At 34.2% G+C, this 27,205-nt stretch overlaps 2 protein-coding genes and 1 long non-coding RNA gene across 4 annotated transcripts in view; 1 reads left to right on the forward strand and 2 right to left on the reverse strand.

Annotated features, from left to right (window-relative positions):
- Positions 1-27,205, forward strand: part of T48 (FU domain-containing protein T48) — a 240,197-nt gene that overhangs the window by 195,925 nt on the left and 17,067 nt on the right. The window lies entirely within an intron of this gene.
- On the reverse strand, positions 15,440-16,055 carry LOC135845495 (uncharacterized). The gene is made up of 2 exons (XR_010558763.1): positions 15,850-16,055; positions 15,440-15,698 (listed from the first exon to the last, which is right to left on the reverse strand). It is a non-coding gene; the product is annotated as an uncharacterized LOC135845495 (long non-coding RNA).
- On the reverse strand, positions 19,100-22,163 carry LOC135845502 (uncharacterized). The gene is made up of 3 exons (XM_065364092.1): positions 21,873-22,163; positions 21,607-21,751; positions 19,100-21,395 (listed from the first exon to the last, which is right to left on the reverse strand). Exons 1-3 carry the CDS (start codon positions 22,022-22,024, stop codon positions 19,656-19,658), a joined length of 2,037 nt encoding a protein of 678 aa, XP_065220164.1. The 5' UTR covers positions 22,025-22,163; the 3' UTR covers positions 19,100-19,655.

Consider the following 27,205-nt stretch of genomic DNA (forward strand, 5'->3'; position numbering starts at 1 on the left):
GAATGTGAATAATATTCCAATAACCACTCCTTCCAGAGTACATCCCAAGTAATTAATCAAAAGAAAAAAGACTAATTTCTGCGTTCTCGGCAGTTCACTGTCGGAATTAGAATCATCGAGAAGTACTGAAATGATCTCTATGATGCTCATTACAGACGAGACTCCACCAAGCATCGTAAGCAAACGCATGTGTAGACCATATTTTGACCATAAATCCTTTTTATTTATACTGGACGATCTGATGTACCAAACTGTACCGATGATCAAAAATAATCGCGCGAAACAAATATATCTCTTGATCGCCGATGGCCCGAAATGTGAGTTCCAGTGTTCAGTGTCCATACCACAAAACATGCTAAAAAATGATGCATAAAGTAAAGGAACGCTCGTACCAAAAATACAATATGCAATGAATTTTTTATTTTGAGCAGTCGATGCTGAAGAAGTGCTTCGTAGGTGGATTGCAATTTTGCGAAAACACACGAATAGATCGAATGCAATGATGAATTTGATGAACGACGTCGTTACCATCAAGTATACAACAATTGACACCAAATAATTCAATATTTCAATAGATAAAGACGTTATTATTGCAATGGGTAATGTGAATGTTAGTATGTAGATAAGCAACAGTAAGAAACAGTAAACAGTAAGATTCTTCGTTGACAGACTTTGTGGTCCTGCAGTCTTGAAAAACTTGTACAAATGAATGATGACACATATTGTCGACAGGATGCATAGAATGGCAGACTCGGCACATAACAGCCCCACGATGATGAGTGTTAATATTTCGCGAATGTCCATCCTATAGATTTATGTTTGACCGACCTGATTCGAATAAAACGTATGAGTTAGCAGGGTTTATGTAACACGCATTCATGGCCAGCAAAAGTAAAAGATAAATTAAAGAATGATTCGTTAATATTCATAGATTCGTCTACTTACACAGATTTCAACGCATAAAAATGATACTTGCAAACATGAAACAACTAAGTAGCTTTTTTCACCACGAAACGATTACATTGTTCAACAATTGATAAAGCACTGCGATCATGAATTCGCCAACGAAAAAGGGACATCATGATGTGAATTAGCCATTAAGTAAATTCGTCATTTTTCTACGTATTTTATTGTCATTACCAACCGATCATCATTGGCACAATCGCATTCCCTTCACTAGAGAATGTCGCATCGCCACTGAGTAAGTACATATGGAATGTGTTAGAATCACATTGCTCATTCAATTCTGAATAATTGTTTCTACGTTTTACTGAAAAGCAACCCTGAAAGTGGTTTCAGTTTTGGATGACTACAGCCTAAATAGACACATGAATCTTAAATGCTATTGTTTGGAATTCAAAGCAGAATGGTTCGGATTCCGAACGAAAAAAGCAAGATTTTTTTCGAAAATGTCACCTCTTTGAGGACCTATAATATCTTCCTCTACATGGACCCTTCCGTAGTTTAAATTTTTTCTAGATTTTTTCAACTCGAAATTGAGGTCTTCGCTGAATCGCCTTTATGGAATAACTCACAAATATCCCTTCGGTTCACGAATTTTCTGTTTGGTATCTTGAGATTAATTTTTTTTTCTTTTAGAACTTGATCGAGGAACAATTCATTTCCAATAGAAATTCCACCAAATACGTCGTCGACGTGAATTTCAGGTTTCAGGTGCTGATAAAGTGCGTTTTTCGATTTTTTTTTCAGATTTTTGGCACCTACTTGAGAAGCTGAAATTTTGGTTTTAGGGGTTTCAAACCGTGGTTTTCCCAAGAAATACGCTATCATTCAAATCGGAGGCAGGGTGGTCATCTCGAGACGTTTCTGTATTAGGTAGAAGCATTACAAAATGAAAATCAATTGTTTTGAATTACGTTTTAATTTTAAAGTATTCTATTATTACATTGTACCAACTACATCAAAAATTGATTATTAATTAATTAGAGCTTATGTAGTGTAAACCTTACATTCTAGATGAATATGATTTTCGAAGTGTTAGCATAGTGATACGTATTTCAATTGGATAGAATTTCATAACCTATGGAACTGTTTGTTGATCGGTTCTAACAAGAGAAATAACTGGCTGAAATGTTGATTTTGTGAATGTGAATAATATTCCAATAACCACTCCTTCTAGACTACATCCAAAGAGATTTGTCGCAAAGAAATAGACTACTGTATCCCGTTGTTTGTGGAAATCAGAACCATGGACAATTAATGAAATGATTTCCGTGATGCTCATTACAGCCGAGAATCCACCAAGCATCGTAAGCAAACGCACGTGTAGGCCATAATTTGACCATAAATTCTTTTTATTTATACTGGCCGATCTGATGTACCAAAACGCACCGATAATCAAAAATAATCGCGCGAAACAAATATCCCTCTTGATCGCGTATGGTCCGAAATATGAGAACAGGTATTCATCTTTTATATCAAACAACATGTGAAAACTTGATGCATAAAGCAAGGGAATGCTCGAGGCAACAATACAGTATACTAAAAATTTTCTATTTTGGCCAGTGGATGAAGAAGCGCTTCGTAGATGGATTGAAATTTTGCGAAAACACACGAATAGATCTAGTGCAATGATGAATTTGATGAAAGATGTCGTCAATAACATGTATGAAAGAGCAATCGTAATATAATCCCACATTTTATAATGGAAACGTATCATCATATCAACAATGTATGTAAATGTTAGAAAATAGATGAGCAACAGTGAAAAACAGTAAAAAGTAAGGTTCTTCGTTGACAGACTTTGTGGTCCTGTACTCTTGAAAAACTTGTACAAATGAATGATACAGCATATTGTCGAGAATACGGATAGAATGGGACATATATACACCGGTACGATGTCCTCTAATATTTCGTAGAAGTCCAATCCCATGCTTTGAATTTATGTTTCACTAACCTGATTCAAATAAAATGTACGAGTTAGCAGCGTTTATGTGACACGCATTTATGGCCAGCAAAAGGTGAATGAAATAATGATTCGTTAATAGATTCGTTTACTTACTTACACGGATTTAAACAAATGATGCTTGCACACATGAAACAACTGAGTAGCTTTTTTTCACCACAAAACGATAACATCGTCCAACCCTTGATTAGGTACTGTGATTAAAAATGTACCAACAGAGGGATATCATGATGAGAAACAGCCATTAAATTTGTCATTTTTATACGTATTTTTTCGTATTATCAACGGATTATCCTTTCACACAATCTCATTTGCTTCCTCTAGAAATATCGAATCGCCAATGGGTACGTATGAAATGTGTTGGAATCGCATTGCTCATTGAATTTTTTAAATCGTATCAACTTTTTCCTGTAAGATTAAAAAAAAATGTTTTCATAACATTTTTAGTGGAGGCAAATTAGCATCATATTTCAAAAATAAAAACATTTTTGGCTACCCAAGATTTCATGATGAAAAATTGTCAAGGGTGGTCCCCTGAATAATCCCTGAGAACTACCACCCCACAGACCCCTAGCTAATTTTTTTATGGGGGGTTGAACCCCCCCAAAATGGGTTTTTTGCACTTTTATCCTCAGGGGTTGATTTTACGTCGAATATAGCTTTATTTTTGAATTCTACGTCAAATTTCCGATCTAGTGATATATCAACTGTCCTTCTAACCCCAAGGGGGGTGGGGCTAGAACCATTCAAATTGGAGGGGGTTTCTAAAAAACACAAAAAGGCTATCGGCGCGTAAGAGGGGTGAAATGGCCCCCGAGAGCGTTCGGGTTGATACTAGTATAGAAGGTGGGTACCATCGAGAAACTACCACGTGAAAAATTTCAGATCCACACCACCTCCCCTTTTTGGGGAACCCCCCTTTTCTGAAATTTCAATGGCACTTTTCTCAGCCCCATATTACCCGATTTTGAAAATTTTTCAATATGTTATGTATATCCTTAGTAGGTATCCCCTCAAAAACTTTCAACCCCCTCCCCTCGTATTTACTCTACAAAATCGTGTAAAAATGTGTTTAAGGGAGGGTTGAGGGTAAAATGGGAATTTTGGGGGAAATCACCAAGTATTAATAAGTGGGGTGTCGTTTTCTTATGATTCGATATAGCTGAGTACGAATATGACGTCAGATTTTTTGCTGCACTCATCTACCCCTCTCCAGAGCAGTTAGCCCCCTCAATTTTTACTAATGATAGAAACCATAAAACAAGCTGAAAAACGCTATTTTGAGGGGTAAATATGAAGGAAGGGGGTTGATAATTTTTGGGGGGATACCTACTAGCGATATGAATCAGTCATTTCGAAAACCCCATTCTGAACTTTTTAAAATTTTTCAGGAAATGAAAAAAACTGTTTGTGCGTTTTATTTTCATGGTATAACAGTGAACTTGTGCAGTAATCGATAGGTCTTATGATTACAAATATTTCTGTACCTTTACCAGAACTTGAAGTTTTGTAGGCTGCGAGCAATTCCATTGTGAAATATGTGGAGTTATGGGGTTTTCGAAATGACTTTTTTTTAAAACCTGAAAAGTGACACGTAATCCTAGAAAATCCAGTAACTACAATACCCAAAATGATTGAGTATGGATTTTCATTCATTTATTGAAGTTATACCTGCAATCTACGATTCAATTAATTTAATGTAATAAAGAAGCAACAAAAATGTTATCCATTTCACGGCATAAATTAAAAAATTGAATTACGTTGATGTTCATGAAATTAATGTTCTTCGTTTGTCTTATAAAAAAATGATTTCAAAAACCCTATAAATGCAGGAGTTATGGGGTTTTCGAAATGACAAACGCTGAAATATGCACTTTTGAGCTACCTTCCAACTTTATCCGATAGTGCTCGCAAAGCACCATCAGAATCAGTGAAAAACATAAAAACCCCTTAAATGGTGATTTATGGGGTTTTCGAAATGACTGATTCATATACATAACATACTGAAAAATTTTCAAAATAGGGTAATATGGGGCTGAGAAAAGTGCTACTGAAATTTCAGAAAAGGGGGGTTCCCCAATAAGGGGAGGTGGTGTGGATCTGAAAATTTTCACGCGGTAGTTTCTCGATGGTACCCTCCTTCCATGCTAGTATCAACCCGAACGCTCTCGAGGGCCATTTCACCCCTCATATGCGCCGATAGCCTTTTTGTGTTTTTTAGAAACCCCCTCCAATTTGAATGGTTCTAGCCCCACCCCCCTTGGGGTTAGAAGGACAGTTTTGACGTAGAATTCAAAAATAAAGCTATATTCGACGTAAAATCAACCCCTGAGGATAAAAGTGCAAAAAACCCATTTTGGGGGGGGGGGTTCAACCCCCCCATAAAAAAATTAGCTAGGGGTCTGTGGGGTGGTAGTTCTCAGGGATTATTCAGGGGACCACCCTTGACAATTTTTCATCATAAAATCTTGGGTAGCCAAAAATGTTTTTATTTTTTCTTATTTGCCTCCACTATTTAGCGTTCCAACTTCAATTTTAACAAATTTTGATTTTTTTTCACGGCATATGTAAAAAACCAAATTTTATCCAAATTTTTATGGCTTGACTCATCTCTGAATGGTTGAAAATTTACTTTTGGTCTATTTTTGAATAAACAGTTTTGAAAATGTTTTACTCATAATTAATGTTTCGTATTAATTTTGTTAAATCATGGAAAGATGTTATTTCTTAAGCGGGGGAAATGATTTTCAAGAAAATCGAGAAAAATAGCCTAAATCTGGTCAAATTCTGGTTTTCGAAATGGGCAGTAGTGACCAAAAAGTTGGCAATGTACTTTTTTGTTTTGAATTTTATACCCAACGAAGTTGGAAAGCCGAAATTTACTTCATACCCTACTTTCAACTTACTGAGTCCATAGAGATGGTTTCAAGGCGTTCTGACGTCTCCAGCCACATTTTGAAAACTGGTTTCTACATGGTTTAGAACCGTGTGTTCCTAAAATCGCATCTCCACTCCGTGGACACCTCCGTTGCTGAAATTTTTTCTAGGCGTCTTTCAACTCTATATTAAGCCGGTCTCAGTTCCTCAATAGTGTGATTTTTGTCTATTTTTGTGAGAAAAAGATTCGAAACATCAAACCTTCTCTGTTCGTGGGGAAATTTTTCAATTTTACACGGATGGCTGCATCGCGTCTAAAAATCAATCACCTTAATGCGAATTCCATCCTTTCTGGCCGTTCTGAAGCCTCAGCTAGAATTTTAAAATTTCTCCTGAATGGGTAGAAATCAATTTGGATGCTTGGCTGAAAATTGAGTTGCGACTTATCCTCGACTTGATTTAATGAATCATATTTGTGTTGATTTCCTAGTGGACACTTCAAGTGCGTTTCTTTGACTAGAAGATTAATTTGGCAAAAAATTGAAAAATCAAATCGAAATTTTTTTTGTGACCAATTTCTCAAGCGATTCTCAGCTGACCAAATTAATTTCCGACGTCCTTGAGAAATTTTTAAATAATGGAGAAATTGAAAATCAAACGAGGGGGGGTGCTGAATGACTGAAAATGATGAAATTATTCGGTTTGGGGGAGTTCGTATTACATAGTTACATGGCTAATTTTCTCCATTTTTACTAAAAGAAAATAAGAAGACATGCACTTCTCAAGGAAAGCTTTGTCAAAAATCTAAAAAGCAACTTGGGCCCCTGAAATTTTGGTTTTAAGTTTTTTAAACCATGCTATTCCCAAGATTTCTGGTATCATTCAAATCGGAGGCGAGGCGAGGCGGTCACCTCGAGACGTTTGCGTGTTACATATAAGCATCAGAATGAAAATGACTATATAGTTTTAAATTACATTTTTAATTTTGTAAGTATTATATTATTACATTGTACCCACTAAGTACATCAACAATTGATTATTAATTACAGCTTATAAATAGTGTAAACCTTACATCCCAGATGAATATGATTTTCAAAGTTTAAACATAGGAATAATTATTTCATTTGCATAAAATTTCATAAACTATGGTACTGTCTGTTGATCGGGCATAACTGGAGAAATAACTGGCTGAAATGTTGATTTTCTGAATGTGAATAATATTCCGATAACCACTCCTTCCAGAGTACATCCCAAGTAATTTATTAGACAGAAAATTAGTATTGTGTTTTCTTGATTGTTGGAATTGGAATCAGCGAGAATCAATGAAACGACTTCTGTGATGCATTATTACAGCCGAGAATCCACCAAGCATCGTGAGCAAACGCATATGCAGGCCATATTTTGACCATAAATCCTTTTTATTTATACTGGACGATCTGATGTACCAAAACGCACCGATAATCAAAAATAATCGAGCGGTGCATATAAGCCTCTTTAATGCGAATGGCCCGTAATATGAGAGCAGGTATTGTTTGGCATCTTCACGAGCTAACATGATAGAAATTGATGCATAAAGTAAGGGAACACTCGTACCAAAAATACAGTATACAATGAATTTTCTATTTTGAGCAGTCGATGAAGATGTGTTTCTTAGGTGGATTGCGACTTTGCGAAAACACACGAATAGATCGAATGCAATGATGAATTTCAAGAGCGACGTCGTCACTATCATATATATAATAATAATCATCAAAAGCCCCACTGTATCAAGGACACGGCCAGTCAGTGTTATCATTACAACGAAGAGAGTATACGTTAGAATGTAGATGAGCAACAGTAGAAAACAGTAAAAGGTAAGGTTCTTCGTTGACAGACTTTGTGGTCCTGTACTCTTGAAAAACTCGCATAAATGAATGATGACACATATTGTTGAGGATATACATACACCGATAAATATCATCACCAACACGCAGAATACTATTTCTCCAATTCTCATGCTGTAGATTTATTTTTCACCAACCTGATTCGAATAAAATGTAGAAGTTAGCAGTGCAGCGTTTATGACTAGCAAAAGATGAATGAAAAAATGATTTGTTAATAAATTTGTCTGCTTACTTACTTGGACTGATTTAAACGAAAGTGATGCTTGCAAACATGAAACAACTGAGTACCTAGCTTTTTTCACCACAAAACGATAACATTGTTCAACCTTTGATTAGGTACTGCGATTACAAATTTTCCAACGATGGAACATCATGATGGAAAATAGCCATTAGATTTGTCATTTTTCTACATATTTTTTTGTTTTATTATCAACCGATTATATGCTTTCACACAATCGCATTTGCTTCCTCTAGAAATATCGTTTCGCCAATGGGTATGAAGTACGTATGGTGGTATCGCATTGCTCACTGAATTCTGAATCCTGGCAATTTTTTCCTGTAAGATCGAAAAAAGAGTTTTCTGTTCACAAAATTTCAGAATTCTACCTCAATTTTATCAAATTTTGATGTTTTTTCAAGGTATATAAAGCCAAAGAGAAAAAATTTTAATTTTTATGCAAATTTTGCTGGTTTGACTCATCACTGAGTCGTGAAAAATTTTTGCTTGCAAACATTTTGCATTAATTTTATTGAAATCGTGGCAAGATGACTTTTTTTAAGCAGGGGAAATATTCCGGAGCGCAGTTGTGCCAATTTTTCAGCCACTATTGCAAATCGAGAAAAATTGAGAAAAATCGCTCAATTTCATCAAATTTTAGTTTTTGAAATGGGCAGTAGTGACCAAAAAGTTTGCATCCCTCTTTCCTTCGTTTCAGACATGATGTAGTTACCTACTTTTTTGCTTGAACCTTTGTAATGCGAAATATACCCACTTAATATGGGAAGAAAGTATTTGAAATTACCCAAAAATGAGCGGTTTGTAAATTTTCAGCTGTTTAGCAACCACCCTAAAAGTTGTCTTTGATTTTGATGGCAATTGGCAATGGCCGAAGTGAATACAGAATCTTGAAATATGCTATCGTTTGGAATCGAACGGATCCGAGCGAAAAAACCAAAACCATGAGTTTTTTCGATCTCCATGGATATCTCCTCTACTGGAATTTTTTTCTAGGTGTTTTTCAACTCGAACTAAAGGTCTGCGCTAAACCACCCCTATGGAACAGCTCGCAAATATCTCTTCGGTTCACAAATTTTCTGTGATCTTAAAATTCACATTTTTTTTTAGAATTTGATCAAACAAATGAATTTATTTCCAACAGAAATCCCACAAAATACGTCAAAAATTGAAAAATTAAAACGACATTTTTTTTCGTGACCCAACCTGATATATGTTATGCTACAGAATTTCTCACTGGATTCTTAGCTGTCCGAATTGACTTCCACGTCTGCTTGAGAAATTTTAAAATAATGGATGAATCGAAAATCACAAGGGAAAGTCCTGAATGACTGAAAATGGTAAAATAATTATTCGGTTTGGAGAGTTCGTACTAATTACACGGCTCATTTCCACCACTTTTACTGGATAAATGAGTGGTGATACACTTCTCAAAGAAAACGTAGGGGTAGATCGTTGAAAATGGTCAATTCAGAATTTTCAAAAATTTGTCAAAAATCAAAAAATCAACGTGTGTCGCTGAAATTTTGGTTTTAAGGGTTTCAATCTACGCTCTCCTCAAAAATTACAATTTCGTTCAAATCAGAGACGAGGCGGTCACCTCAAGACGTTTCCGAATTAGAAGCATATAAGAATGAAAATTATCAAATTTTAAATTACGTTTTTAATATTTTCAGAGTATTCTATTACTACATTGTACCAACTACATCAACGATTGATTAATTAATTAGAGCTTTAAACGATTAATTATTAATTAGAGCTTATCTAGCAAGTGCACATATAGCTTACGACCTAGATGATTATAATTAATTTATTTGTGAAACTATCATATAGGTAGTGTGATTAAAACATTAGGTATAACTCTGTTCCTATTACATTAACAATTATTTGATTATAAATTACAGTTTATTCTAGTATAATACATATGGTTGACGAAGTTTAAGCATAGTAATATTTTATTTGTATAAAATTTCATAATTTATGATACTGTCCGTTGATCGGGTGGAACTGAAGAAACAGCTGACTCAAATGTTGATTTTCTGAATGTGAAGAATATGCCAATAACCACTCCTTCTAGAGTACATCCCAAGTAAATTACCATAAAGAAATAGCCTATTACTAGCTCTCGATTATCGGAATGAAAATCACCGATAATTAATAAAACGATTTCAGCGATGCTTATTACAGCCGAGAATCCACCAAGCATTGTGAGCAAACGAATATGTAGGCCATATTTCGACCATAAATCCTTTTTATTTATACTGGCCGATCTGATGTACCAAAACGCCCCGATAATCAAAAATAATCGCACGGTGCAAATAAGCCTCTGTATCGCGAATGGCCCCAAATATGAGATCAGGTATTTTTGGCCATTTTGACCAAATAACGTGATAGAAATGGTAGAAATTAATGCATAAAGTAAGGGAACACTCGTACCGAAAATACAGTACATAACGAATTTTCTATTTTGAGCAGTCGGTGAAGATGTGTTTCTTAGATGGATTGCGACTTTGCGAAAACACACGAATAGATCGAATGCAATGATGAATTTGATGAACGACGTCGCCACTACCATCCATATAGCGATAAACAGCAAACAATACTGTGTTTCACTAGGCATAGACGTTATTAATCCAACAATCCATGTAAATGTTAGGATGTAGATGAGTAAAAGTGGAATACAGTAAAAAGTGAGATTCTTCGTTGACAGACTTTGTGGTCCTGTACTCTTGAAAAACTTGTACAAATGCACGATGACGCAGATTGCCGAGAATATAGATAGAATGGGACATATAATCAGTAGTACGATGGTTGATATTATTTCGTGAATATCCATGCTATACAGATTTATGTTTCACCAACCTAATTCGAATAAAATGTACGAGTTAGCAGCGTTTATGGCTAGCAAGAGATAAATGAAATAGTGATTCGTTAATACGAGTATCATATAATATAGATTCTATCAATATTACTTACGTGGATTTCAAGTAATAAAGTGATTCTTGCGAACTTGAACAACTATGTAGCTTTTTACACCATAAAACAATTACATTGTCCAACCTTTGATTAGGTACTGCGATCACAGGGGCATCCTGATGGGAAGTAGCCATTAAATTTGTCATTTTTGTGCATATTTTTTTGTTGTATTATCAACCGATTATCCTTTCACACAATCGCATTTGCTTCCTCTAGAATAATCGCATCCCTAATGGGAACACGTATGAAATGTGTTGGTATCGCATTGCTCATTAAATTCTGAATCGTATTAACAACTTTTTCGTGAAAGATCAAAAAAAGAGTGCTCGCAAAATTTCAGCGTTCTATGTATAAATTTTTCTTATGGTACATATAAGAAGCCGAAGAGAAAGAAAATTAATTAATTTTTATCCGAATTTTGCTGATTCGACTCACCACTAATGTGGTCGAAAATTTACAAACGACCTATTTTTGCATAAAGAGTTTTGAGTTTTGGCGTATTTCTTTATTCTAAGCTTATTAATGCGAAATATTTGGTGGGAAAACATTTCTAAATTCAAAATTATCCTAAATTTAGCGGTTTGCGAATTTTCAATCCTGAGAGTGGTCATAGATTTTGATGGCTATTATTGCCTAAATGCATACAGAATGGTAAATGCCATCATTTGGAATCGGATAATTTTTTCAGAACTGTGCAGGTAGGAGTTCGACTAAAGAAATTAATATTTTTTCGAATGCATACACCTCTTTGGGGACCCATGTTTTCCCTGCATGGACACGTCCGCGTCTGTAGCTTTAATTTTTTCTAGGTGTCTTTCAACTGGAAATTAAGGAAATATCCTCCCTTCCATTCACAAATTTTCTGTGATCTTAGAATTTGATTTTATTTTTTTTTTGAATTTGATTCAAGTAACTTTCTATGGAAATTCCCCAAAATGCGTCACCAGTATACCTAAATTTCAGATGCTGAAATGCGTTTTTTGATTTTAGACACCCTCTCGAGTCGATTACAAGCGGTTTTTGTCAGTTTTCAGCAGTTCCGTAGCTTTCACCTGATGTTCAAAAAGTTTAAATTTCCTTGAATCTCGAGTCAGCATTTTAAAATTCAGTGTCTTGCGGATTTTGGTTTTGAAAATTTTGAACAGACTCTCGGCATAAAAGACATATCCATGTCAAAAAGCACATCTCCCTCCTCGAAAATACCCCGTCCCTCAAGAAATACCCCCGGGGCTGAGAAAAGTTTCGACTTGGGTATGTTTATTGAACAGTGGGGGGGGGGTCTCTCCTCCCCCCCCCCCCCCAGATTTGAATGGAAAGTGGTCTCAGTGATAGCCCTTGGCCCAAGTACTTCGTCATTAAAATTTTAGCTGCCCGTTTTGAGTTTAGCTCTCGCAATAAAATTTTGAATTTTAAAATTTCCAAAATTATTTCATCTATTATTCGGTAAATTTTATTTTGTTCGTTACGTTTTTGTTAGAAATATTAAATTTGGCTATCAACTGTTGTAAAATAAGTATTACCTTGTAACCTCGTAATTTCGTATTTTACTGATAGAAGATCTTTGGATGAGATAAATGGAGGAGGTAAAGGGAAAAATATGTAGTGTTCGATATAAACTTCTATGCTCTCGATAACTTGTATTTTGACCACGTTTTGAGAAAGATGTGTGCTTTTTTATGTGTTCGATTTTTCTAATTTTTCTTATGTTTTTGATGTCATGTTTTGAAGAGGATTAAACTACATATTATGATTTGAATCGAGAATTTTAATTGTGTTCGGAGTTTAGTGATTTTTAAATATTATTCAAAGTGCTCATCAGGCTAACTATGGAGGCCTAAGTCGCTGCACCGGGGGTGCTGGTGTAGGCATGGCTCTGCCATGACCTAAGTAGGTGAGCAAACAAACGTCCCCTAAGATAAACCATGATTATAATATGGTTTTAATGTATATTTTGTATAGTATGATATAGTTAAATAGGATTCAACACTAGCTTTTTATTTGCTTTATAAATTGAAATGATTCAATTATGAATCAAGTTTATTTTTTCTAAATTTATTGATACTTATATCTCGACATATGAGATTTTACTTTTTACCTATCTTCTAATTACTAAGATGATTTGGTTTGTGTGAGATAAATTCGTTTTTCTTTTAAGTTTGAATATTGATTTTGTAAACAAATTTACTCAGATGAGATCTTCTATCTCATCTCCTTCTTGGCTTCGCTCTAAATTATTTTAAGGAGAAGAATTTTTAGTTTCCTATTCGAGAATGAATTTTGTTAATAGGGTTATCAAGAAGCTTATGTGGTGTGTTAGGGTTTATTATATCTTGTTTCCAGACATAAATTGATCCTACCTACCTGTGTTGAAATTCTCCTTATGATACCTATTTTCCTACCTACTAACTTTTGATACTTGCTCAGAAATGAAGCTGACAACCTCGTGTCCTAAATTAATTCCATTTTTTAATCGTAACACACCACACAATGGTCCCTAAACTTTATGTTTTTTCAGTCATTTTTCGATTGTAAATATTATGTTATTATGTTTAAAAGGTCTTTGAACCTTTTTGAATTTTAGTCGGAAATATTTTTGTCAACTTCAAGTAAAAGTTATTTTGTTTTTGTTTCTCGTTTCCAAATTCTTCTCCTTAAAATAATTTAGAGCGAAGCCAAGAAGGAGATGAGATAGAAGATCTCATCTGAGTAAATTTGTTTACAAAATCAATATTCAAACTTAAAAGAAAAACGAATTTATCTCACAAACCAAATCATTTTGGTAATTAGTAGGGCTAGGATTTTTAAGCGCTATAAAAAAGCATTAAAAATGTAAGAAAAAAGCAAAAAAAAGTGCCATCAAATCCTACCATGTTACATATCAAAATGAAGGTTTTTTCAAACCCAGCAAGATACCTCCCTTAAATATATGTACAACATGAACCAAAATGAACGAAAAGAAGAAAATGAAAAAAAAAGGAAAAAACTGAAACTAAAAATTAGAAAAAAAATAAAATAAAATAAAAATTGAAAAATGAAAACTGAATCTGTTATTTTTCAATTTTACTAATTTTTTACCAAAAAAAGTGCTAACGCCTTAAAAAAGCCCCAAAAAAGCCCCAAAAAAGCAAAATTTTCGCCTTTTTGGCCCAAAATAAGCATTTTAAAGCATTTACACCCAAAAAAAGCAAAAAAAAAGCACTATCAACTTTCACCATTCGCCTCAGAATGGAATGAAACGCAAAGAAAATATATTTATGCCGTATAGGGTGTTGCTACAAAAAAAAAGCATTATCATAAAAATCCTAGCCCTAGTAATTAGAAGATAGGTAAAAAGTAAAATCTCATATGTCGAGATATAAGTATCAATAAATTTTGAAAAAATAAACTACGTGCAGGTTTTTCCCGCGGCGCTGTCGTGGGAAAATTTTGACTCCCGCGCTCGAAGAAAATACATATTTTATTTTCCCTTTCAACTAAATTTTTCATAATTATATTTTTCGAGTACCGTGTTATTCTAATTCTTTATTTTCGATGAAAATTTGAATGGGTCATTCCACGCCAAATCGGCGAATTTTTGCACGAGGGGTCTTCGATTTTTTTCACAATTAGATCATGTTTAGAGGAGGTCGTCAAACGACGACGAATGACGCAAACCGGACATTTTTTTGATTTTTGTTGGCGGTGCTGTGGAGCTTCTCATAAATGGCCGAAAATGGAGAATTTCAGTTGCAAGAGAATGAAAATCACTAGTTTTAAATTTTACGTTTTTAATTTGAAAGTGTTCTATTATTAGGTACATTGTACCTGCAACATCAACACTTGGTTATTAATTACAGCTTATAAATAGTGCAAACCTTACATCCTAGATGAATATGATTTTCAATGTGTTGGCATAGTAATACATGCATATTTGATTTGCATAAAATTTCATAATCTATGGCACTGTCTGTTGATTGGGAATACCTGGAGAAATAGCTGGCTGAAATGTTGATTTTCTGAATGTGAATAATGTTCCAATAACCACTCCTTCCAGAGTACATCCCAAGTAATTTATCATAAAGAAATTGACTACCATCTCCCATTGATTGTCGGAATTAGAATGATTGAGATTTAATGAAATGATTTCTGTGATGCTGATTACAGCCGAGAATCCACCAAGCATCGTAAGCAAACGCATATGTAGGCCATATTTTGACCATAAATCCTTTTTATTAATACTGGCCGATCTGATGTACCAAAACGCACCGATAATCAAAAATAATCGCGCGGTGCAAATAAGTCTCTTGATCGCGAATGGCCCCAAATATGAGGAAGTGTGTTCTGGCTGTATACGAGTACCAAATAACATGCTGGAAATTGATGCATAAAGTAAGGGAACGCTCGTACCGAAAATACAGTACACGATGAATTTTCTATTTTGGGCAGTCGATGCTGAAGAAGTGCTTCGTAGATGGATTGCAATTTTGCGAAAACACACGAATAGATCTAGCGCAATGATGAATTTGATGAACGATGTCGTCACTAACATGTATAAAACAGTAATCAGAATATAATTCTGTATTCTACGGAAAAACATCATAATCGTAACAATGTATGTAAATGTTAGGATGTAGATGAGCAACAGTATAAAACAGTAAAAAGTAAGGTTCTTCGTTGACAGACTTTGTGGTGCCGTACTCTTGGAAAATTTGTACAAATGCACGATGACGCATATTGTCGAGAATGGACACATGAACAACAGTACGACGTATAATATTAGTTGTTTAATATCCGCCATGCTATAAATTCATTTTTCACCAACCTGATTCGAATAAAATGTGCATATTATATTAATCAGCAATTTAAAGCAAAATGCGTAACTACCTACGTTTATGTAACACGCATTTATGATCAGTAAAAGGTTAAAGAAAAAAATAATACGTTAATATTTTTTTATAGATTCGTTTACTTACTTAGGGTGGATTTTAACTCACAAAACAATGCTTGAAAAAACGACTGGGTGTGAAGAAATTGTAACACGAAATCTTCTTATTGTCCAACCTTCGATTACGTTGGTACTGCGATTACATATGACGGCACATCGTGGTGAAAATTACTGATAAATTTTGTCGTCATTGGTGCATTTGTCTGTTATCAACTGTTTATTCATGTACATAATCTTACTTCCTCTTCTAAATGAAACACTGATACATACGTATGGAATGTTATATTGTACCGAATTGCTCTTTGAATTCCGAATCCCAACAACTTTTCTCCGGATGAAGATCGAAAAACAGAGTATAAACTGAATTTCAGCTTTCTACCTGTATTTTATCAAATTTTGATCACTTTTTTCAAGGAAAATAAGCCAAAGTTTGATTTTTACTGTCAAAAATCGAAAAAAATTCACCTCTTGAAAGATCCGATGGTGTATTTTTAGATGCTCTTTTGAGTTTTCTATGTCTGGTCCGAAATTTTTTTGAAAAAATATCAATTTCATCTTCAACTTTTACTGGTTTGACTCACGCTTTTCTAAAGTGAGATTTTCGGGCGTTATGGCAAAAAATTTTCCAATCAGAAAATGAGAAGCGTTCTCTCAAACACGCTGAGAGGCCGAGAAGGGGAAGAGTACATTTGTTTTTTAGTTGTTTTTTCTGGCATGGTTAGAAGTGAAGCTTATCGATGTCACGTTGACTTTTGAAAACAAAAAAATTCAGTTGACTTTCCAACATTATGCCAGACTACTCACTTTTCAAAACTTACAAGAAAATCATATGGATACCAATACTGAGAACAAAATGTGTAGTATAAACCACCTATAATTATAGTAAAGAATTCTAGAACATAATTCGGAAGTCTCTCTTTCAAAAAAATTCATTGCAGAACTCTTTGCCCCTGAAAATTTCAAATGGAAAAGGTATTTTTGACACCTCCTCCCTCCATCGCGAAGAAGTCTTCAAGTGTTTAAAAAATTGAAAAATATCCTGTCCAAAGTGCTGCTAAATCTTGTTAGACACCTTGTTAACCCTTCGGAGGTTCTCTAGGTTCCCATGTTCGAGAAACAAGTTGTTTTGAAGAGTGTAATAGGGTACCCTGCCCAACTGACCAAATCACAAAAAAGTTGAGCTTTCAAAGAGAAATCATTTTAGGAAGTGAAAGTTTTGAAAATGCTGAAATTCTTCACCCTTTCGAGGTTCTCATGGTTTGAGTGAAGTCAAATTGAAGATCTGGTGAGTTTATCATACGGCATCACTCCAAAGTTAGGTACAAAACAGAAAAAAAAACATGTCTAAAAAAATTTTTCACGTCAAAAAAGAGGAAATTTGAAAAAAAAACTTTTTGCTGATTTGCGACTAAACAAATGTGCAATGGAATGAAATAAAGTGTGCTTAAATCATGAAGTAACGGCTACTGAAAATAATAGAAATCGTCAAGTATTTTAAAAACACAGTACTAATAAATTTTCAGTGGAAAAAATAAATGAAAACGCAAATAAAAGGCAATCCGTATTTCCTAATACCAATATCCTAAGAACTTAGAATGGCAAACGGCAAGGCGGGGCAACAATGAATTTTTCAAATTCTCAAATATTAAATCGCTGAACAAGAATATACGGCTTTGGGCTGGAACAAGCACCAACCGCGAGCATTCGTGCTAAAATTAATTTGAAGTATGAACACGTTTTATGACGTTTTTTTGGGAACTTGGAACTTCTGTGATATCGCTGGAAGCTTCAAAACGGCTAGAAACGTTTTCCAGTCGACTCAGCATGTTGAAATTAGGGCATGGAGTAAGTTCCAACTCTCCAACATTGTTTGGTGAAATTTTGTGGAAATTTTCACTTTTAAAAATCTGCTGCAGGTTCCTGAATGGATCAGGATATCGCACCTCGGGAGTAATAAGGTGACATCTCAAAAAAGTGAAATTTTACAGGAGAGTGATTTTCTTTTTTTTAAAAACTTGATTCACTATTTTTATCAACTTATAATGAATTGTGAGGAATGAATAGCATCTCATTTTAAAGATTGGGTATCTTACCTTCATTTAGCATAAGAATAATTTGAAAAACAAAATCATAAAGAGGTAATATTTCAATGTTTGGAAAACATTTTGAGTTAGCACCTTTCATTAAAGTTGATGTGGAGGCGAAAAGAAGCGTCCATAAAAAATTTCATGATTTCAAAGTTGTAGAGAATTAAATTTCCAATCGACATAATGTCGTTAGTTTTTTTCTAGAGTGCTTAGTTTTTGAGTTTTTCTCAAAAAACTAAAATTTCATTATATGTGCAAATTCATTTTTCTGAAAAGTGATCAATTTAAAAAATGTTTTCCATTTGGTACAAACCAATAAAAAATGCACTCCTTGCGACTATTTCTAACTGACAAACATTCAAAACAATCAAAACTGTTTGTTAACACTTTGTATGTATGAAATTTGCTCAAAAAAGGTGGAGTTTTTTGAGATGTCACCTTATAACTCCAAACAACTTGCAATGTTGTTGGGATTTTGAGTTAGCCCATTTGGGTTTTTTACATGATCTAGATAATGTACCCAACTCAAAGTGTTATTTTTGGTTGAGGGGGGTCATACAAGCCCCAAAAATGCAAAAATATCAAAATCAATTTTTTTTGAGATGTCACCTTATTACTCCCGAGGTGCGATATGAAGTAATTATTTGTTGATACATTTATAGATTTGTGTACTTACTTACTTACTTACTTACTGGGATTTCAACAAATGATGCCTGCAAACATGAAACAACTGAGTAGCTTTTTTTTCACCACGAAATAACGATAACATTGTCCAACCTTTAATTAGGTTCTGCGGTTACAACTTTGCCAACAAAAGGACATCATGATAAAAATTGGTCATTAATTATGTCATTTTTGATAAAATTAGAAGTGCACCGTATGATTGGCCAAAATGCTGCGACACATGGGAGTTGATATTAGTTACATCATACATTGCTAATTTCCACACTTCTTACTGGTCAGAGAAAGCGCAGGTCATCGAGAAGGGTCAATTCTGAGTTTTCAAAAATTTGTCAAACATCGAAGAATTAAATTGGGCGACTGAAATTTTGATTTTGGGGGTTTTAAACGGTGTCTTTCCCAAGAATTTCGCTATCGTTCAAATAGGTAGGTGGAGTGGTCATCTCGACACATTTCGTATTATAAGAATTACAATGAAAATGACTGGTTTTGAATTAGGTACGTTTTTAATTTGAAAGTAGGTATTCTATTATTACATACATTGTACTTTTTACGTACATACGTACATCAATAATTTGATAATTTATAAAAGCATATTTATAGTAAGTATTACATTCTAGATGAGTATGATTTTCGAGGTGTAAGCATAGTAATAGTACATATTTCATTTGCATAAAATTTCATAATCTATGATACAATCTGTTGATTGTGTATAACCCAGGGTTGTGCCGTAGAATACACCATGTAGAATACATGGTCATTCTACGCGTAGAATAGCACGTGTAGAATAGCTTGGGAAAAGATGTAGAATGCGTAGAATGCGTAGAATGAATGAACAGACAATTTTTTTTGTTAAAAAACTCGTTTTTTTCATTTTTTCCATCATTTAATTTTATAATGGAATGTAAAAAAATGAAATAGTAATAGTAAAGTTGAAAAAACGAAATACATAGTAACAATAAGGTAAAAAGAAACGAAATAGTAACAGTAAGGTAAAAAAGTAAAAAACGAAATAGTAACTATTTTAGATTAGTAACAGTAAAAAACAACTATCAATAATCAATCATTAATCAGAGTTCAAAACATAATCACTAGAAGGGTTACGATCTCTTATTTTTAGAGTATAGTACACATATACCAACTTTTCTGACCGGATATCAGTTAATCTATTACGCAGCTTATCATGGATCCAACCCCAATTGCTAAAAACGCGTTCTAACTGGGCTGATGAGGAAGGCACCTTCATCAATCTGATTGCCAGCTTTGATAACTCAGGATGAAAAGGTTGAGCTGCTCTCCAAAAAGCGATCGGATCAGTCACATTGTTATTGAAGAGAGTTCCAAAAATTTCTTTTTGAGATACATATTTCTGCACATCTCCATAATTTGATTTCAAAGTTTCAATTAAAAATACATTTATTTCCTTCATCATATCTCCAGTTAACAATTCCGCATCTTTTTTATACTTCGGATTCAAGTAGAACGCTGTGAGAGAATATTTATTTAATCCCATTTTTTTTCGATTTTTCAAGACTGTTTTTAGATGATCATCGTTGAGAAATGCTGTGGGTAACTCTAGCTTTAACCAACTAGCAGCTGAATCAGCAATTGAATAATCGCTTCTCTGGCAGTTATTGATGAGTTTGCAAATGGGGTTAAAAAGCTCGATGTAATTATTCACTGTGGTATTGAAATTATGATCGATCAAAGTTGCCTGTACATGAGGCTTGATGGTTAAATTTTCGTTCTCTGTGATCACTTTCAGCATGGGCTTCCGGTTAAACTGATAATTGGAAAAACAATCTCTCATTGAACACCAACGAGTTTCACCTAAAGTGGCAACTTTTCTTCCACCATTTTCAAGCAGTCTCTTTTCGAGATTAGGATGTTTGAATTCTTTCAAAACTGCCAACACCTGGTCTGATATTTCCTTATTAACAAAATCCTTGGCACACAAATTTCCAGTATGAGAGCTACAATTCACATGCCATTCTTCAACAGTTCTGCCCATTTTCAACATTGGAGAAGCGTTATCAGACACGACTGCATAAATATTGGCATTATAAAGTTCCGTAACTTTTTCTTTCGACTGGTTCACAACTTCGACCAGATTATCACCTGATTCTGGGATGCTAGAAAAATCAAAACTTTGCAAAAATGCCTTCTCTCCATTAGCACAATGAAGCATTGTTACAACTAGCTTAGTATTCGTAGACATATTCTTCCAACCATCAACGATCAAGACTGCATCATCATCGATATTGTGCTTACTTTCCTGAAGACAACGTTCGTAACTTTTATCCAAAAGCGTTGTTGATAATGTTTTGCGAGTTGGAACTTTATAAGCTGGTCTGAGACGATTACAAAAGTTTTTAAAGTAAGTAGATTCGATTATGGACAATGGAATATTGCAACCAAAAAAAAACTCTGCCAAAGCTGTGTCAATTGAATCAATTTCTTCGTCACTTATGCTGTCAATGTACTTCGCCATGCCTGGTCTTTTAATTGCTTTGCGTTGTGGTTTTGTTTTTCCAATGTTGGAAACTGAATCTTCACATGATATGTTGACTGAGCAAGACGAAGGTGCAGATGTGTTGCTACTGGTGCTAGATATAACTGATGCTACACTCAAACTGCTCGTAGTTGGACTATTGGAGCAAGAAAGACGTTTACTCTTATTCATAAGGTGTTCAAAAGCATTTTGCAATTTTTGACGTTTTGGTGGAATTGGTGCATTGATCAAAGAACCATCACTGGAAACGATGTAATCTCCTTCCAATAAGTCATTATCCACCGCATATTCGTCCTAAAATGAAAACAAATTGTACCACTTAGCTTACTGTTTCTATAGAATATACAATATAGATACTAAAAATGAGAAATTATTTTCAACCAATGCTCCCAGAAACTTCGTTCGAACATTAGATTACAACTTCCATATCAAACTCACAACAAATAACAATGGAATCATTGTGCAAAATTATCACTTTAGTTTCTCTATTTCTATTTTAACTCACCATATCGTCTAATTCAGGTCCGACTACGTCCAAAGCTCCATTTTCAAGCAATTCTTTTTTTGATTCCAAATTCCGTCTCAGCGGAGATTGACGAGATTGTGAACGGTTATCATCATTTTCATTCTTGTCTGGATTGCATACACGACTGATGATACGAATTGTTATGTAAAGGGAAAAGAAAATATTTCGTTTTAGTTTATTTTATTCGGTAAGATGAATACAAAACAGAAAGATAGTATGTATGAAGGGAAAATGACGACTTTTACTTGTGTCCTTTGAGCCGTTGAATCGCTGTATTCGTCAGTTGTTTTTTACATTTCCCACACTCGGCAACATATTTCAAATTGCCTTTTTTGTCAGTGACTTTCAGAACTTTGAAATTAAGCTGCCCTAAGAGATCTTCTTTTGGCGCCGGCATTATAACGCGTATATATTTCTTTAGTTTTAGTAGTTTCACTTTTTATATCCAGTACTAATAGTTCAGTACAGTTTACATACTTAATTAAAAAGAACAAAATCCAAATTCACATTTCACATTTCATTTGGTACACAAAAAAGTTGAACTTTCATTTTCAAAGTGCATTTTTGATAAACAAACAATTTTTTTGGCTTTAAGATGGGTGATTTTGCTGCATTCTACGCATTCTACACCATATTTTACGCATTCTACGCATTCTACGCGCATTCTACACATTCTACGCATTTTACGCATTCTACATTGTATTCTACACCAAAATGTAGAATAGGTTATTCTACGCGTAGATACCCAACCCTGGTATAACCGAAGAGATAACTGGCTGAAATGTTGATTTTCGAAATGTAAATAATATTCCAATAACCACTCCTTCCAGAGTACATCCCAACAAATTTACCATAAAGAAATTTTCTACTATTTTCATTTGATTGTCAGGATCAGAATCGCCGAGAATCAATGAAATGATTTCTGCGATGCTCATTACAGCCGAGAATCCACCAAGCATCGTAAGCAAACGCAGATGTAGGCCATATTTTGACCATAAATCCGTTTTATTTATACTGGCTAATCTAATGTACCAAAATGCAGCGATAACCAAGAACAATCTCGCAGCACAAATAACCCTCTTGATCGCGTATGGTCCGAAATATGAGAAATCGTATTCACTCCCTATACCAAATAACATGTTGAAAATTGATGCATAAAGTAAGGGAACGCTCGTACCGAAAATACAGTATACGATGAATTTTCTATTTTGAGCAGTCGATGCTGAAGAAGTGCTTCGTAGATGGATTGCAATTTTGCGAAAACACACGAATAGATCGAATGCAATGATAAATTTGATGACCGACGCTGTCACCATCAAGTATTGAACTATAGTCAACAACAACAACATATAAACAGTGATTGTGATAAAAAAGGATATTATTAAATTAACGACTAATGTAAATGTTAGGATGTAGATGAGCAACAGGAAAAAACAGTAAAAAGTAAGGTTCTTCGTTGACAGACTTTGAGGTCCTGTGGTCTTGAAAAACTTGTACAAATGAATGATGACGCATATTGTCGAGAATATGGACAGGATGACAATTGAAATTATCAGTGCCCAATATATTATTTCATAAATTTCCATGCTATAAATTTATGTTTCACCGACCTGATTCGAATAAAATTGTACGAGTTAGCAGCGTTTATGTGACACGCATTTATGGCAAGCACAGGATGAATGAAATGATAATTCGTTAATATTCATTCGTAAACTTACTTATGTATTATGGATTTTTCAACTCAGAAGTCAAAATTATACATACTGTTAAACATGAAACAACTAAGTAGCTTTTTTTCACCACAAAACCATAATCATGTGCAACCTTTGATTGGGTACTGCAATTACAAGTTAGTAAACGAAGGGACATCATGATGGGAAATAGCCATTAAATTAGTCATTTTTTGACGTATTTTTTTGTTATTATCAACCGATTATCAATTTACATAATCGCATTTCCTTCCCTTGAGATATCGCATTGCCAGTGGGTACGTGCGAAATGTGTTGATTTTACATTTGAAAGATCAAAAAAGAGTGTTCACAAAATTTCAAATTTTTCTGGTTTGACGTTTCACTGATCACTGAATGGTTCACAATATTTTGCATTGATTTTATTAAAATAATGGGAAGATGAGTAAAAATATCAGATTATTTTGAAATTACCCAAAAATGATCAGTTTGAAAATTTCCAACCGTTTAACACAACCCAAAAAGTGGTTTTTGATTTTGATGACAATGACCTAAATGGACACAGAATCTTAAAAATTCCATCGATCGTTTGAAATTTATACAGGATGGTTCGGATTCCGAACGAAAAAACCAAGATTTTTTCGAAAATGCCACCTCTTTGAGGACCTACTTATATCTGCCTCTCCATGAACACCTATACCTCCGTAGCTGAAATTTCTCCCAGATGTTTTTCCCACTCGAAATTCAGGTCTTCATGGCTAAACCGCCCTTGTGGAATAACTCACAAACATTCCTTTGGTTCACAAATTTTCTGTATAACTTTTGGTTAAATACTTCGATTAAAAATTTGCCACCAAAGGGACATCATGATGGAAAATAGCCATTAAATTTGTCGTTTTTCTACGTATTTCGTTGGTATTACCTACCAACCGATTATCATTTACACAATCACGTTTCCTTTCCTAGAAATATTCCATCGCTGATGGGTACCTATGAAATGTGTTGGAATCGCATTGCTCATCGAATTTTGAATCCTATCAACTCTTTCCTAAAAGATCAAAAGAAATATTTCCCATAATTTCAGCATTGTACTTCCATTTTATCAAATTTTTGATTTTTTTCATGGTATAAAACTCCAAAGAGATTTCCAAGTGGACACTTCAAGTAGGTACGTATTTTTGACCTGAAAATTCGGCAAAAAATCGAAAAATTAAACCGACATTTCTGTTTCGTGACCCTACCTAATACATAACACTTATACAGAATTTCTCACTCGATTCTTTGCTGTCCGAATTGATTTCCACGCCTCCTTGAAAAATTTTAAAATAATGATGAAGAAACCGAAAATCACACCGTATGCTTCTGAATGACTATAGAAATGGTGAAATTATATTCGGTTCGGGTCAGTTGTCGTATTAGTTACATGGCTAATTTTCGCCACTTTTAATTGAATAAATGAGTGGGTATATGTATGTTTTCCAAAGAAAGCGTAGATCGCCTAAAATGTTAAATTCTAAATTTTCAAAAATGTGTAAAAAATCTCAAAAATTGATTTGTTATTTTGTGCAGCGGAAGTTTTGGTTTTAGGGGTTTCAAACCATGCTCTTTCCAAGAATTGCGTTATCGTTCAAATCGGAGGCGAGCGGTCATCTTGAGATATTATGTTACCTTAATGTAATATGTAGAAGCATTAGAATGATAATCACTAGTTTTAAATTATGTATGTATTTAATTTGAAAGTATTGTATTATTACATGATTCTTATACTACATACATTAACAATTGATTATTAATTAGAGTTTTTTTTTTTTTTTTTTTTTTTTTTTTCACTATCTAGTATAAACTTTGCATCCTTGATGAATATGATTTTCAAAGTGTAAGCGCAGTACCTAATATTTTTATTTTATTTTATTTTACAATTTAGGTCTCTCCAACAGCGTAGGCCAATTAACCTGAGAAACTATACCTAACAAAAAACAAAAATATAACAAAAAAACATAAAACAAAAATAAACCAGCAAGAAACAAAAGAAACATCAGTACAACATCAACATACATGTAAGTAGGTAGTTCTTCTCATTGGAAAAAGAAAATAAAATGAGCGAAACAAAAAAGAAAACAAAAAGCACAAAACCAAATAGAAGAAAAAAAACAAAAAACTAAAGACAAAAGACCCAAACAAAGGGCAGAGAAAGGAGAAAAAAGGGGGAAAAGAGAAAAAAAAATCTGGGATATGAAATGACTCATAAACAGCTCCTACTGCACCCACTACAGCACAGTTTATTGATCTGGTATAATAGGAGAAATGACTGGCTGAAATGTTGATTTTCTGAATGTGAATAATATTCCAATAACTACTCCTTCTAGAGTACATCCCAAGTAATTTATGAAAAAGAAGGAGACTGCTGTCCCCCGTTCATTGAGGGATGCTATGTCGTCCTGTTGATTGTCGTCGGAAAAATGTACTGGCAGTGTTGGCTCAAACCATGAAAAATCAAAACCACCGAGAACTAATGAAATGATTTCTGCTACGCTTATTGCAGCCGAGAATCCACCAAGCATCGTAAGCAAACGTATATGTAGGCCATAATTTGACCATAAATCCTTTTTATTTATACTGGACGATCTGATGTACCAAAATGCGCCGATAATCAAAAATAATCGCGCGAAACAAATAAGCCTCTTGATCGTGAATGGTCCGAAATATGGCACTAACATACTCACTCGTATACCAAATAATGTGCCGAGAATTGATGCATAAAATAAGGGAACGCTCGTACTGAGAATACAGTATACGATGAATTTTCTATTTTGAGCAGTCGATGAAGAAGTTCTTCGTAGATGAATTGCAACTTTGCGAAAACACACGAATAGGTCCAATGCCATGATGAATTTTATGAACGAAGTCGTCATTATCATATATATAACAAAAGTCTGCAAATAATCCATTGTTATAAATGAAAAAGGCATTATTCTTGCGAGGACGAATGTAAATATTGAGATGTAGATGAACAACAGTGGAAAACAGTAAAAAGTAAGGTTCTTCGTTGACAGACTTTGCGGTCCTGTACTCATGAAAAACTTGCACAAATGAATGATGACGCAGATTGTCGAGAATATGGATAGAATGAGACATAGCTTCTCTCCGATGTCTGTTATTACTAGGAAAATTTCCATCCCGTGCATTTTTGTTTCACCAACCTGATTCGAATAAAGTATATGAGTTAGCGGTGTTTATGTAACACGTATTCATGGCCAGCAAAAGATTAATGAAATAATAATTCGTTAATTAGTCTACTTACGTATTTATTGATAGATGCGTCTACTTGCTTACATGAAATTTCCACTCATAAAATTATGCTTGCAAACATGAAACAACTAATAGTAAGTATGTAGATAGCTCTTTTTCACCACGAAACGATATTTTTGTCCAACCTTTGATTAGGTACTGCGATTAAAAATTTTCCAACGAGGGGACATCGTGATGAAAATTACCCATTAAATTAGTCATTTTTCTATGGATTTTTTTTTGTTATTAGGTACCAAAACCATTATCAATTTACACAATCGTGTTTCCCTCCCTAGAAATATCGCTTCGATTATGGGCACGTTTGAAATGACGTGTTGATATCGCATTGCTCGTTAAATTCTGAATCAAATCAACTTTTTCCAGAAAGATCGAAGAAAGAGTGTTCACAAAATTTCAGCGTGCTACTTTCATTTTATCAAATTTTGATTTTTTCAGGGCATAAAGAGCCAAGGTGGAAAAATATTAATTTTTATTCAAATTTTGCCGGTTTGAGTTATCACTAAGTGATTGAAATTTCAGAGTCTTAAAATCTGAGAAGTTATAGGTGGTACCTAAATGGAGCTATATTGAAGCCGTTCTCA

Source organism: Planococcus citri, chromosome 1 (assembly GCF_950023065.1).
Source record: "Planococcus citri chromosome 1, ihPlaCitr1.1, whole genome shotgun sequence".
Classification (NCBI taxonomy): Eukaryota; Metazoa; Arthropoda; class Insecta; order Hemiptera; family Pseudococcidae; genus Planococcus; species Planococcus citri.